Consider the following 15635-nt stretch of genomic DNA (forward strand, 5'->3'; position numbering starts at 1 on the left):
GAAATATTTGAATTAACAAAACAAAGTAAAATTTCTGTTAAATTGGATATAAGATTTTGACAACAAAGGTAAAATACAATGAAATAAATGCTTGTATATTAAACTGTCCCCAGGGATCCATTATATGAAAAGAGAATGTAGATTATCACAGCAAGTACAGGATTTTATAGAGATTACTACAGAATGAGCAGTGGTTTCTGAATTCATATATTCCAATTGAGAATATTTATTTTAACTTGTTGTTTCATTTATTTTGTTAGCATTTTCTTGAAGACATTTGCATATATTTTCATTAAGGATATTGGCCTATAATGTTCATTTCTTGTATAATACTTGTATGCCAAAATTTTGAGTCTTATAATACAAAAACTCAAGGCTACCTAAAAAAGAAATGAGGAAGGATTGATCTTGCTCCCCCAGATATCATCTAAGTAAATGTAATCCATGGTTTCCTTCATATATGCAAAATGGTCAAATTCACATATGCATGGAATAGAATGGTGCTGTCAGAGAAGTGGAGGGTGGGAAAATGTGGGTTTTTTAATATCTTTTTAATAACATAGATTTATTAAATTCTGAGGTATATGCTGTACAACATCATGCATAGTGTAACAATATTTGGATGAAATATTTGCTGTGAGGGTAGATCTCACATTAAATGTTCTCACCAAAAATAATGACAAAGAGATAACAGCAGGACATCCTGGGAGGTGAAGGATGTATAGGTAACATTGATTGTGGTGATGGGATCATATGCATGATATATAACTGGACTCTTCTGATTGTACACATTCTTTCTATAAAAATTTTGTTTCAAGTTGTTTAAAGCAAAGACACAAAGCCAACATGTGAAAAAAACCTTCTGCATCTTGAAAATCTTAACATTTCAGCACCTTCAGGGAGGCCACCTACTTCTTCTGTTTTCTCAGGCAGGAATCCCTCATTATCTTCCTCTTATTCATGGTGGTTGCTACATTCTGGCTTCCTTTTTAACTTTTATGTCTGAAACAAGCTCCTCCCTCAGGATCTTTGCACTACTCATTCCTCCTTCCAAACACATCTGCAGATAACATCGTGGTTCCCCAAAACTGCTTTTTGATGTCTCACTTCAAATGTCATCTTCTTTATAAGCCTTACCTATCCACCAATAAAGATAGCATCTTTATCCATTCATTTTTCTGGACAATTATATTTTCTTCATAGAAATTACTAGCATATATGATATACAATCATCACTTTTTTAACTGATACGTACAAATTGTGCATATTTATGGTGTGCCATGTTTGTATATATTAGATAAATAAATGATAGATGATACAAATATAGATTAGATAAATATATTGTAATGTTCAAATATGACTATCTGTTAAATATTCAACATTTTCGTGCTGAAGCATTCAAATTATTTTCTAACTTTTCTTTTTACATATTTTAATTATCTACTGGACTTTTCCCTATGAACATATTGCCAGGACTTTTATCAGCACCCTGTACTCATTATGTTCATCGTGCCAAGAACCTTTTAATAACCAGTTTATATTCCTCAAGAACATGAAACAATTTTTATGAAAACTACAGAATACACCATATACTGCATTAAGGAAAAGACAGAGAGATGAAAATTCCTAATAACAGATGGCATAAGGGATGTTCTAAGGAACACCAGGTAAAAAATTAGTCATGTTCTTTTTGTTTTTCATAGTAGAAACCTTCAGCACATGGAACAAAGAAACATTACACGAATTTCAGAATTTCTTCTTCTGGGATTTTCAGAGGACCCAGAACTGCAGCCCCTCATCTTTGGACTTTTCCTGTTCATGTGCCTGATGGCTGTGACTGGAAACCTGCTCATCATCCTGGCAGCCATCTCTGACACACACCTGCACACACCCATGTACTTCTTCCTCTCCAACCTGTCTTTTGTGGACATCTGTTTCATTTCTACCACTGTGCCCAAGATGTTGGTGAACATTCAGACACAAACCAAGGTCATAACTTATGAAGAATGCATCATCCAGATGTATTTTTTTTTATTTTTTGTAGGATTAGACAACTTCCTCTTGGCTGTGATGGCCTATGACCGGTTTGTGGCTATCTGTCACCCCCTGCACTACACAGTTATCATGAACCGCCAGCTCTGTGGATTGTTGGTGCTGGTGTGTTGGATTATAACTGCCCTGAATTCCTTGTTACAGAGCTTTATGGTGCTATGGCTGTCCTTCTGCACAAACTTGGAGATCCCTCATTTTTTCTGTGAACCTAATCAGTTGGTTCACCTTGCCTGTTCTGACACTTTTCTTAATGACATTGTGATGAATTGTGTGGCAGGGATTCTGGGTGGTGGTGCCCTTGCAGGTATCCTTTACTCTTATTCTAAGATTATCTCCTCCATACATGCAATTTCATCATCTCACGGGAGACATAAAGCATTTTCTACCTGTGTGTCTCACTTGTCTGTTGTCTCCTTGTTTTACTCTACAATTCTAGGTGTTTACTTTAGTTCTGCTGTTACCCAAAACCCACACTCAAGTGCAACAGCTTCAGTGATGTACAGTGTGGTCACACCTATGTTGAACCCCTACATCTACAGTCTAAGGAATAAAGACATAAAGAGTGCCCTGAAAAGACTCTTTGAGAAAGAGACAATAAAGCTGTCCATTGTTTTGGGCTAAAAATTTCTTTGGATCACAAGATTCAATTCCTAGAGCAAAAAATTATAATATTTGATCAGAATGTAAAAAGAAGTTGTTCCTTTTCCTTCCATTTCCTGGAGGTTCCATTTCTTTGATTTTATTGTCTCTATAATATTTATGTAACTCACTTTGTGAAGCTTTCTACTCTCTCTGACATTGAAAGTGTTCACCTTCATCATGTTCTCAGTGTTATATTCAATCACTGGATTAGTTATATGAGAAACTTCCATTTGTCTCTAGGTACAAGGCAGACTTTTAAAGAACAATCTGTGCTCAAATGCCATAGATCATAGTAAGTTAATTTTGTTGTTACTAAAACAAAAAGGCATGTGTTTTACTGCTATGGAAAAACATCACACTTGGCAGTTATGGTGATTTGTATAATTTTATATCAGAAGAACTTCTGAGACCACAGTTTTACATTAGTGGCTTTATCATTCACTCATACATAAATTTTTACTATACTTACTTAAATGTTCTTCCTGACAGCTCAGATTACAGCAAATAAATGTGTTTTATCATAAATGATTCATTTTATTGTATAGAAATTCTACTAAAGGAAATCTATTCCCTTCCAATAAAAATAAATATTCCTGCTCTGCTGCAAATTTCCAGTATATTATTCCTGGGGTGAGAAGAAATGAACCCTATTCTGTCCAGATAATTCATAGACCCAGGGACCGCATGCCTAGCTCAGTATTTAACAAAGGTAAATAAACATCCCTTTCCCCTGGTAAGGCTGAAGCCATTCACATATATAGGGCTATTTTTTCTGTATTTTGTTTGTTTGTTTATTTTGCTCTTTAACATAGTCCAAGGCTTGGATTTTTATACTGGTATTCCTTGGGCAAGACAGATAGGTTATTCCAGGGAATAGCATTGAAAATGCAAACATACAACAAAGACTTAAGAATTGGAAAGGGGATGGGGAGGTGAAGCATGAGCTCAAGTGCTAATGTCCTGAATTTGAGGAGTAAGGAGAGATGGAATCATTGGGGAATCCACAGATCACAGAGTGGACAGAATTAAGTCATAGACAATGACTTTGTGTCATGTGTTTTTCAGTGCAGAGAGTTCTTGTAACCATCAAGACTTCACTTGAACAGAACAAAAAAAATGTCCAGTTTTTCTCATCAGGCTCTGTGACATTTTTTATTCTTATAGGTATATATTTTCAGTACATAGTAATCATATGCCACATGGCAAATTGTCACATGTACATAGCACATCTCAATCCTCTTTTCATCCCCTTCCCCTACCTCTCTGTTCCCTCAATCAAATTTCTTGGTCCCACTGCCTTTTGCAATTTACATTTGTGTAGCTCTCTCCTGTGGTGGTCTATTGAGTTATCAAGCCATTTACATGCAATTACCAACAAAGAATAAGTATATTCTCTAGCTAAATTGTTTCATTAAAATGTACACATGTACAAAACCCTCTTCTTTTTACTTTAATTAACACATTTTAATTGTATACATTTATAGGGTACAGTGTAACATTTGAGTGTGTATATACAATATGTCATAATCTAATCAGACTAAGTACCATACCCATCCTTTCAGATATTTATTGTTTTGTAAAAACCACAATGCTTTTTTCCAGATATCTTTAAATATACAATATGTTACTGTGTAGGGGACAGGGGAAGGGGACGTTACCAGAACCTCTGCAGTTAGTCCTGGTCTCCTGCGAGCCACGGCAGCACACGGCGAATTACAGGAAAGGTAGAAAAATGAGACCGAGAAGAAGCTGAGCTTTGGGTCTGATCAGTGCTGCTCTGGGCAGCAAAGACAAAGCCCCCAGCTTACCACACCTTTTATTCAGTACATCGGGAGAAACAAATGTAACAAATGACTTGCAGAGAGTTCAACAGTTCACATTGGGATAAACAAGGTGTAACGGAAGGCTTGCAGAGAGTTCAGTACATCTCTGGCAAACAAGATGTTAATCAGTCCAAGAACAATGAGGAACTGAGCAGATGTTTGTTCTCCCAGGATGTTTCTTGTCCTGGAGAATCACAGCATTACTGGATCACTGAAGTCTCAGTTGTGACCGGAGGCCAAACTGGAGTTATTCTGTAGCTGGGCTGTAGGCAAGAGAACTAGGCTAACCAAATGATTTATCCCTAGAATTATGTAGCATTGCTCCCAACATTACTGTTAACTATAGTCACCCTACAGTGTTATAAAACACTAGAACTTAGTCCACAGACAATATTTTTTTACCTCATCACCAACCTCTCTCTAATTCCTTCCCTAACACTTCTCAGCTTCCAGGTACCACTATTTTCTCTGCTTTCACATATGAGTCAGAATGCAGGATTTGTCTTTCTATGTCTGTTTTATTTCACTTAACCTAATGTCCTCTAAGATCGCACCACTATTCACAATAGCCAAGCTATTAAATCAACCCAGGTGTCAATAAATGAATGAAAGAAAATATGGTCTACCAACACAGTGAAATATTATTTAGCCATTGAAAAGAATAAAACCCTATTACTTGTGGGATGTAGTTATTTGTGACCTTGTGCAGATCTTTTATGTGCATGACATGTTACAATAATTCTAAAGTTTCTGTGAACACTATATATAGTTATGGAGAACACTTACCTGCAAGTAATAGAAACATAACCAAGCAATAGAAAGTAAACCAAAATAGTGACTAAAACAAATTCAGACTTTGTTTATTCCTACATGACAATTCTTGAGTTAAGGAATTCAAGGCTATGCCATCCTTAAGGAATTGGTCTCTCATTTCATTTATTTTTTTGCACCACCTCCCCCAATGTGTGGTTTTCATCCTCATAGTCACAGATTAACTGCTTCACCAACAGATATTGAATTCATGTTCCAGGCCTGAAGACTGGGATCAGAATGAAGGTTGGAGTATAAAGGAGAATTCATCATGGGTCTTTCAAATAACAAACTTTCAAATGATCTATCACTCACACACACACACACACACACACACACAAATATTGGCAATATATAGTGGGAAAGGAACACTTGCACATTGTTGGTGAGAGTATAAACTAGTACAATCACTATGAAAAGCAGTGTGGGATTCTTCAACAAACTGAAAACAGAAATTTCATTTGACCCACCTATACCTTTCCTGGGTATATTACTAAAAGAGTTAGAGACATCAAAAAACCCCAAATTAAAAGAGTAAGAGAAATTTAATAAATCTTACTTTGGCATACTCATTTCTAAAACTACAATACCTACACACAGAATATTTCTTTCTTGAAGAAATCAAGAACAGAAGTTTATATTACAAAGCTTCTACTTCTTTTGACCTTTAAATTTTATTATCACAAGCTTCCATATAGGCAACTTAACCTCAGTCCATGGGTTTGAGCCTCTTCAGTGTATCTGTGACCTCACAGTAGCTACCTGCTTACCATAAGCTCTTAATTCCTCACATAATGGTACCAAAGACCCTTCAGTGACATAATGTATATGATCTAGTTCAACAATACTGGGTAAAAACACATATAGTTATTTATATTTAATTTAATTTTATCAATATGGAATAATTGCATGCATTAATGGGGTTCAGTATGGTGTTTCTGTGCATATGGACAGAATGTACTAACCAAAGCAGGCTGGTTAGCATTTCCTTCCCTTAGCATCATTTTATTTTGTTTTCTTTGAAATCCTAATTGGTAGGTCTTCATAAAATATATCACAAGAATTGGGATCTGTAACCCTCCCCACCACTGTACTGAGAGAAACCATGCACCTTTTGTCTGTGTTTTGGTAGCTGTTTTATACTTCTGCCTCTTTCATCCTTCACAGAATGTAGGAACCATTATTCTTTTTTTTTCTTTCTTAAATTCTTTTATTGGTACATTTTAGGTATACAATACATTTACATTTATCATTAGGTGCTTGTACCTGTACATGATGTATCTTGGTACTTATTTTTCCCCATTACATGTGTGCCCTTCACCCTTTCACCCTTCCCTATTTATATACTTTGTTTCCATTTTTTTTTTCTTTTCTCAAAAGTTTTCCTTTCCATCATTTCCTTTCCCCATCTCCTCCCACCACTCCTTCCCCTTTGGACCTTTTCCTATTTCAAAGTATCAGTTATTACTTATTAATCCTTTTAGTCCTCATTTACCCTCTCAGTTTCTCACACTAGAGAAACTATTCAGTATTTACACATGTGTGTCTTATTTATTTCACTTGAGTATGGCCTCAATATGCATCCATTTAGCTATCAATGACTCTAGTTTCTCATTCTTTATGGCTGAGTAGTACTGCATTTTATAAAAAGAACATATCTTCTTTATCCAGTTTCCAGTTGATGGGCACTTGGGCTGTTTCCAAGCTTTAGCTATTACAAACTGTGCAGCAATAAACATGGGTACACATAAATCTGTGTGGTATGATTCTTTTAATTTTGGGGGGAAAATACCCAGCAGGGGAATAGCTGGGTCAAATGGGACCTCCAGCCCTAGTTCTTTGAGGTAACTCCATACTGATTTCCACCGGGTTGCACCAGTCTGCACTCCCACCAACAATGGAGAAGGGTTCATTTCTCTCCACACCCCTGCCAGCATTTGTTATTGGATGATTTCTTGAAAACAGCCATTCTTTCTGGGGTGAGGTGGAATTTCAGTGTTGTTTTCATCTACATCTCTTGAATGACCAGTGACGGTGAACATTTTTTCATATGTTTATTTGCTGCTTTTACTTCTTTGTGTGAGAAATGTCTGTTCACTTCAGATGCCCATTTTTGAATTGGGTCTTTGTATTTGAGAGGTCTGATTTTTTTTCAATGCTTTATATATTCTAGATAGTAGCCCTTTGCCTGAGTTACAGCTGCTAAAATTTTTTTCCCACATTGTAGGTTGTCTGTTAGCTCTGTGGGTGGTTTCACTTGCAGTGCAGAAGCTTTTTAATAAGAAGAAATCCAAGTTGTTGATTCTTTCTGCTAGTTCCCCTGCTACTGAAGTTTTGTTCATAAAGTCTTTTCTTATGCCAATGTCTTTAAGAGTTCTACCTTATCTTCCAGCAAATTTAGTGTTTCTGTCTTAATATTTAGATCTTTAATCCACTTAGATCTTAGTTTAGTGCATAGTGATAGATACGCATCTAGTTTTAATCTCTGACTGGTTGAAATTCAGTTTTTCCCAAACCATTTATTAAATAGGCTATCTTTCTTCCAATGAAGGTGGTTGGCTCCTTTGTCAAAGTTGAGGTGGCTGAGTATGTCTGAAGTTGTTTCTGTATCTTCTAATCTATTTCATTGATCCTTGGGCCTGTTTCTTTCCCAGTACCATGCTGTTTTTATCACAGTAGCTTTGTAGTATAGCTTCAAGTTGGGTATTGTGATACCCCCAGCCATCTCTTTTGCCCAGAATTGCTTTTGCTATTCTAGGTCTCTTCTGTTTCCAAACGAATTTTTGGATTGTTTTCTCTAGCTCTGTGAAGTATATTGTTGGAATTTTGATTGGCATTGCATTAAATCTATATAGCAATTTTGGAAGTACGGCCATTTTCACTATATTGATTCTTCCTACCCAGGAACAAGGGATATCTTTCCATTTTCTTATATCCTCCTCCATCTCCTTTTTCAGGGTGCTGTAGTTTTCAGTGTAGAGGTCTTTTCTTTTCTTTGTTAAATTGATTAGGAATCATGATTCTACATCCACATAGACTTTTATGTTAACTTCTACAAAGGAGAGAAAATATGCAGTAATTGGTTTTCTGCATCTGTCTTATTTCATGTAATATAATGTCCAGGAATATCTGTGTGTACAAATAACAGAATTGCATTGTTTTCAGTGGCCAAATAATATTCCATTGTATACATACACCACATTTTCTTTTTCCATTTGTTGTGGCAAAGTGGATCAGCTCGATGCTATAGCAAGTGTTTCAGCTTTGAGTTACACCCAAGTGTTACAGCTTAATGTTGCAGTGGAGTGCCAAAGCTCTGAGGCACAGCTGTTACAGTTCAGTGTCTCAGCTACTGCAATTTGAAGACTCAAGAATCCAATTGTGACTCAAAAATGTGGAGAAAAACCTTTAATTATGCAGGCGGGCTCAGTAGAGTTCACACTGGGAAGTCTGAGCACTTGACTAGAAAAGGAAGCCTCGTTATACAGGGGCCTATTGGGTAGCTGAGCATGCTAACACAAACAAGGGAATGGAGTTATAGAACATTCCTGAAAGGCATAGTGGGAGAGTATTCTTACAGGAGCAAGAGAGGAAAGTTTACATAACATTCCTGAGAGGGGCAGAGCTAACAGAACATTTTTGAGAGGTCAGAAATTTAAAACAGTTACAAAACATTTTGATATATTGGGCAGGAGCTGCCCAGGAGGACAAACTGTTACATTTCTCTAAAAATAACATTCTGTTTGAAAACAAAACAAAACATGAAGGCAAGGCAAGGGACTGTCTTATTGCATAGTATTACTACATGAGATTCATCCACTGATGAGAACCTGGGTTAATTTCATATATTTAGTAAGGTGAATAGTACTGTAATACATATGAGAGTACAGGTATATTCTTTCTTATACTGATTTCATTGCCTTGATGCTGTTGTCAAAACCAATTTGAAGTAGAATTTTTTCTACCTCTAAGATTTTCCTGAAATTTATGCATCTGTGCTTTTCAGTTCAGACTTCTATAGTCAACCATCTCTTGTCTAATATGCACTCCATTAACACAAATTCACTAAATATAAACCTCTTAACAAGAAATGTACTGGATACAGAATTTCCAAAATCTGATATTAAGATATAGCTAGGAATTTTGAGAAAACAATATTGTGTATGAAGAGGAAAATTCAGAAAATTGGATATAACAAAATATTAGTCAAATGAAAAAGGAGAGAAGCTTCTAGTTGATTTCATTTAAATCATCTCAGCATAAAGCTCTGTAAATGAATTCCCAAGACACTATTTCAAATTAACAGACATATATCAGCATTTCAGAATATGCTATAAAAGATGTAAGATTTGATTATTTTAAAGTAAAAACAAATCATTACTGTGAATACTAACACTATTGACATGGACATGAAATCAGTAGACTAAAGGCATCCCTGCACATAAATATTTACTGAAATACTACTCCCAATAACTAATATACAGACCAGCCTAGGTACCCATCACTGGGTGAATTGAAAATAGAAATGGGAAATATATACATCATGGGATCCTATTCAACCCAAAGAAGATTCAAATCCTATCATGTCTTGTCAAGTGTGTCTGGATGTTCACCAGCATCTTGGGCACAGTGGTGAAGTGAAACTGAGGTCCACAAAGGACAGGTTGGAGAGGAAGAAGTACATGAGCACGTGCACATGGGATTCTGAGATTGTGGTAAGGATGATTAGTTCCCAAGCACAGTGACCAGATACACAAATAAGAACAGCCCAAACGGGAAAAGGAGTCAGAAAATGTGCAATGCACCATTGGGTTAAGTTCACAGAAGTTAGGGATCTCTAAGTCAGCACAGTAAGACAGCAACAACACCAGTGAGCTGAATAACAGGGCATGCAGCACACTTATGATCCAGGACACCAACACTAACAATGCACAGAGATGAGGGTTAGTGATTCCCATGTAATGCAGTGGGTGCCAGATAGCCCTATAGTGGTCATAGGCCATCATGGTCCAAACCTAGAAAGAACATGGAAAAATGCCTTTGGATTATACGTCTTTCATAGGTTATGACTTTACTCTGTGTGTGGATGTTCAGTAGCATCTTGGGCACAGTGGTGTAGGTGAAACTGATGTCCAAAAAGGACAGGTTGGAGAAGAGGAAGTACATGGGTGCATGCACACATGGGACTCTGAGGTTGTTGCTAGGATATTGAGTGTGTTCCTCAGCACAGTGACCAGGTAAATAAATAAGAACAGTGCAAACAAGAAAAGTTACAAACTGGAGTCCTCTGAAGTCCCCAAAAGAAATTCTGAAATTCCTGTGTCATTCTTTGACACCAGGCCATTGATGTAACTAATAAAAATAGAAAAAGGATGTGTCACACTTATGTATTATTAACCTGGCAGAAATGTTATGTTTTATCATCAAAATGCTAATTTCAATGTTTTGAGTGTGAATCTTCTCCTCTTTAGAGAATTTCATTCCCTTCTCTTATTAGAATGTCTCTTCCACTCTCAGTTGGCCCACAACAGATCATGGGTTCAAAAATTTGAATTCCTTTTTCTATTTGAGGAATATAATTTAGTGATGATCATGTTCCCAGCACTATTGAAGCAATGATTGATTAATGATTAATAAGAAAACGTTCCTAACATCTAATTAGAGAGAAATAGTACAAGTGAATGAAAGCAAATAGAAGTAGCTTTAAGCGTAATCATATCGCATTCCACACAGTAACAGGTATTATGAAAGAAAAATGGGAACATGTGAAGTGTAAGATAAAGAGTGTTATTTTTTACTAGATGTTCAGGAAAAATCAGAAAAGAGAAGATACTTAAAACTAATCTCCATGGAGTCAAGAAAGGGCTCACAATTTTGTTTTATACTGGGGCTCAAACTCAGGACTTTGCACACATGAGGCAGGCACAGTGCCACTGAAAAATCTCCAGCCCATTGAGCTACATCCCCCCCCACCAATGTTCTCTGTAGAAATGTGTATCTGGTGTGAGATACAGCCAATGCAAAAGCCTTGATGAAAATGTTTGTTTTAGATATTCAAAAGCAGCAAGAAGTCAGTGTAATATGACAAATGAGCAAGAGAGAGAGTGAAGAGGGATGGTGTCAGAGAATATGAGAAATAAAGTGGCTCAGAGGTGTTGAGCTTTGCAATTATGGACACTTCTGTCTCAGTACAGTAATCACTTTCATAGCTTCTCTCTCAAAGTCTCTTCATGGCACTTTTTTCATGTGCTTATTCCTGGACTGTACATTAAGGGGTTCAGCTTTGGGATGAATATGCTGTACATCACTGAGGCTGTTGCAGTTGAGTGTGAGTTTTGAGTAACAGCAGAATTAAAGATTCACACATAAGCTTGTATAATAACACAAGGAGTCAACTGAGAGGTAACACACACAGGTGGAAATTCTGTATACCTTCCTAGAGCTAATGAGATTGTATATATGGAAGAAACAATCTTGGAGGAAATGATGCCACCAAGGGGACAAAGGGCAGGTAGTAGAATTAAATAAATGACCACACCATTAAGAAGGAAGTCAAAACAGGCATGTGGATCACATGGTTAAGTTCACAGAAAAATGTAGGATTTCTAAATAAGTATAGAAGGATGGCCTAGTGAGATCCATGTCAGGTTCTGAACTCCAGAAAAATAAGAGCAAAAATTTAGTTGAAGCAATCTGTTGCCAATTTCTGATAGCATCAAAAAGAATCAAGTACTGTGGAGATATTTACCAGTAATAATTTGTTTGAAAGAACTGAGTTCTAGTCTTTCAACTCATTCATTTAGCCTCCATTGTACAACAGTATTCTGTGCTGAAGGACATTATGCACAATTTTTTTCCAAAGCATTTTCCATTGCTTATGTGTGTGGTTCAAATCTTCAGGCCACAGATATTGAAATACATAGCATAATCCACTACTAATATCAAAAATATCCATTACATTTTTCTAAAATTTCCTTTTTTGAATTTGTATTCATGTGTGATCTTTTTATTTCTATTCACTTTTTTCAAGTTTTCATTGAATATAAATGATAGAGTTAAACATGATTTGTGTGCCTATTTTGAAGAAAAAAGTACTGAAAATACACAAAAGTGTTTATATTTACACTAACTAGTGTGAATGTTTTCTTTAGGCTCAATAGATCTTTTCCAAAAATTTCCACTTTCATACTTTAGATGTTGCAGGGAATGTTTGTTGAGCATAAAGAAATGGTTCACAGTAAGTAGAGTGAATATAACACCACCTTTAGAAAAAAAGGGAAGCTAGGCTTCTGAGCTGCCCTCCCACTGCTTCTGGTCCAGAGGAAGGGGCTTCCCGGCCACCATCCCTCCCAGCAATCACAGCCCAGAGAAAGGGATTTTGTGGCACCAACTGTCCTGCTGCTCCCAGCCCAGAGGAAGGGGCTTCCAGGCTACCATCCCACTGCTCCTGGTCCAGAGGAAGGGGCTTCTCAGCAAAAATCTCTCCTGCCACTCCCAGCCCAGAGGAAGGGGCTTTCAGGCAACCATCCCTACCGCCACTCTCAGCCCCTGTCCCATGCCTCCCAGCTCAGAGGAGGTGAGCCACAGGAGCGCCAACAGCAGCCCGCGTGCCCTCCCAGTTGAAATGAGAAAACATGTAAATAAGTCTCAAAACCAGACTTCCAGATCACCTACAGCAACCCCAAAGGGAAATGAGATGGAACACTCTGATACTCAACCACCTGGACCCACTGAACTGGCAACAAAAGGGGATCTGGAAAAAATGAAATCAGAAATAATTTCTCAGATAACAGGAGAAATTGTGCTCCTAGAGCAAGACATGATTAATAAATCTAGAGAGGAGCTGAGGAACATAATGGAATACCAACACAGGAAAAAAATGGAATCCATAAAATAGATGCAAATAGATTTCCAGGAAATGAAAAACTCCATTGAAACTCTACACAGCAGAATGAGCCAATGTGAGGACAGAATTTCAGATATAGAAGATAAGATTGCAATTAGTGACCAGAAAAAGAAAAAATGCTTCAAAATTATAAGGGAACATGAGAAATCAATACAGCAGCTGCTAGATGATGCAAAGAAGAATAACATAAGATGGACTGGATTCAATGAAGAAAGAGGAGAGAGTGGAGATGACATAAAAAATCTCTTCACAGAAATAATGACAGAAAACATCCCAAGCAGGAGAAAAGAGCTTGACATACAGATAAGTGAGGCATATAGGGCTCCAAAGAGCCTTGATCAAAAAAACATCTACACATAGGCATATAATTGTTAAGATTCCAGAAACACAACAGAAGAACAAATTTCTACAAGCAGTTAGAGAAAAGAAACAAATCACATACAAAGGAAAGCCCATCAGAATCACAGCAGACTTCTCAACACAAACCATCAAGGCAAGAAGAGCTTGGAGTGACATATTCCAAGCCCTAAAAGAAAACAGCCTCCAACCCAGACTGATGCACCCTGCAAAACTATCTTTCAAAATGGATGGCGAAATAAGATACTTTCATGACAAAGAGCACCTTAGGAACTTCATGAATACCAAACCAGAACTCCAAAGAATTTTACACAATATCCTAGGAACAGACATTGAGGATCACAACCCCAGGAAGCAAAGCAGAATGAATCCATCTGGCATGACATGAAATTGAATGTAAAGGGGGAGAACCCAACAAAAAGAAAAAGTCAAGGCAATGACAAGTCAACACGTTTCAATTATAACCATCAATGTTAATGTTCTCAATTCATCAATCAAAAGAAATAGACTGGCAGAATGGGTCAAGAAGCAAAATCCAACAATATCCTGCATAAAAGATAACATTTAATTCAAAAGGACACTCATAGACTGAAAGTTAAAGGGTGGAAAACAATACTCCATGTGACAGGAACTCAAAAAAAAAAAGCAAGAGTAACCATCCTCTGCAGATAGAGTAGATTTCAAACTAACACTTATTAAGAGAGAAGAAGAAGGACACTACATCCTTGTAAAGGGAGGAATCCAAGAAGAAGAGATGACAATCATAAATATCTATGCACCAAACACTAGTGTATGCAATTATATAAAACAAAGATTAAGGGACATGAAAAGTCATATATGCACTAATACAATTGCAGTAGGTGACCTCAACACTCCACTTTCACAAATAGATATATCAACTAGATGAAAAATAAGTAATGAAATACTAGAACTCAATCGAACCCTTGAACAAATGAACTTAACAGATGTTTACAGAGTCTTCCACCCCACAAAATCAGAATACACATTCTTCTAGGCAGCACATGGGTCATTCTCCAAAATAGGCCACATACTCACATAGAACATGTTTAAGTAAGTGCAAAGGAATTGAAATTATCCCCTGTATATTATCAGACCATACTGTGATGAAATTGGAGATCCATAGCAAAAGAAACTCAAAAAATTTCATAAACATGTGGAAATTGAACAACACACTTCTGAATAACCAACGAGTCACAGAGGAAATTAAAGAAGAAATCAGTTCCTTCAATTAAATGACAATGACAATACAACATATCAGAATCTATGGGACACAATGAAAGCAGTCTTATGAGGGAAATTCATAGCAGTGAATATGCATATTAGAAAACAGAATGAGCCCAATTAAACAACCTGATGCTGAACCTCAAGCTTCTAGAAAAAGAAGAGCAGGACAACCCCAAAGCTCATACAAGGGAGGAAATTATAAAGATCAGAGGAGAAATCAATGCAATGGAGATTAAGAGAGCAATACAAAAAAATAAATGAAGCCAAGAGTTGGTTCTTTGAAAGAATCAACAAAAGGGACAAACCTTTAGCCAACCTTATCAGAAAAAGGAAAGAAAAGGCCCAAATCCATGCAATTAGGAATGAAAAGGGTGAAATTACAACAGACCCAGCAGAAATCCAGAGGCTCCTCAATACCTTCTTCCAGAACCTATACACCAATAAGATGGGCAACACAGAAGAAATGGACAGATTCCTAGATACATATGAATTACCAAAGTTGAACGAAGATGACCTAAAAATTCTAAACAACCCAATATCAACCAATGAAATTGAAAATGTAACTAAAAATTATCAAGTAAGAAAAGCCCAGGCCCTGATGGCTTCACTGCTCAATTCTACAAGACATTTAGAGAGGAACTGCTGACACCACGGTTTAAACTCTTCAATGAAATTGAAAGGGAAGCAATACTCCCAAATTCATTCTTGGAAGCAAGCATCACCTTGATCCCCAAAGCAGAGAAAGACCCAACTGAAAAGGAGAATTATAGGCCAAGCTCACTAATGAACGTAGATGAAAA

At 36.8% G+C, this 15635-nt stretch overlaps 1 protein-coding gene across 1 annotated transcript; it reads left to right on the top strand.

The window, feature by feature from the left end:
• Positions 1-1719: 1719 nt before the first annotated feature.
• LOC101704727 (olfactory receptor 7A17-like) lies at positions 1720-2673 on the top strand. Its single transcript, XM_004875052.1, has one exon. It carries the CDS (start codon positions 1720-1722, stop codon positions 2671-2673), a length of 954 nt encoding a protein of 317 aa, XP_004875109.1.
• The last annotated feature ends 12962 nt before the right edge of the window (positions 2674-15635 follow it).

The sequence above is a fragment of the Heterocephalus glaber genome, unplaced genomic scaffold (assembly GCF_053883595.1).
Source record: "Heterocephalus glaber isolate CG9 unplaced genomic scaffold, H.glaber_assembly_v1.0 deba00001859, whole genome shotgun sequence".
In the NCBI taxonomy this organism is placed as follows: domain Eukaryota; kingdom Metazoa; phylum Chordata; class Mammalia; order Rodentia; family Bathyergidae; genus Heterocephalus; species Heterocephalus glaber.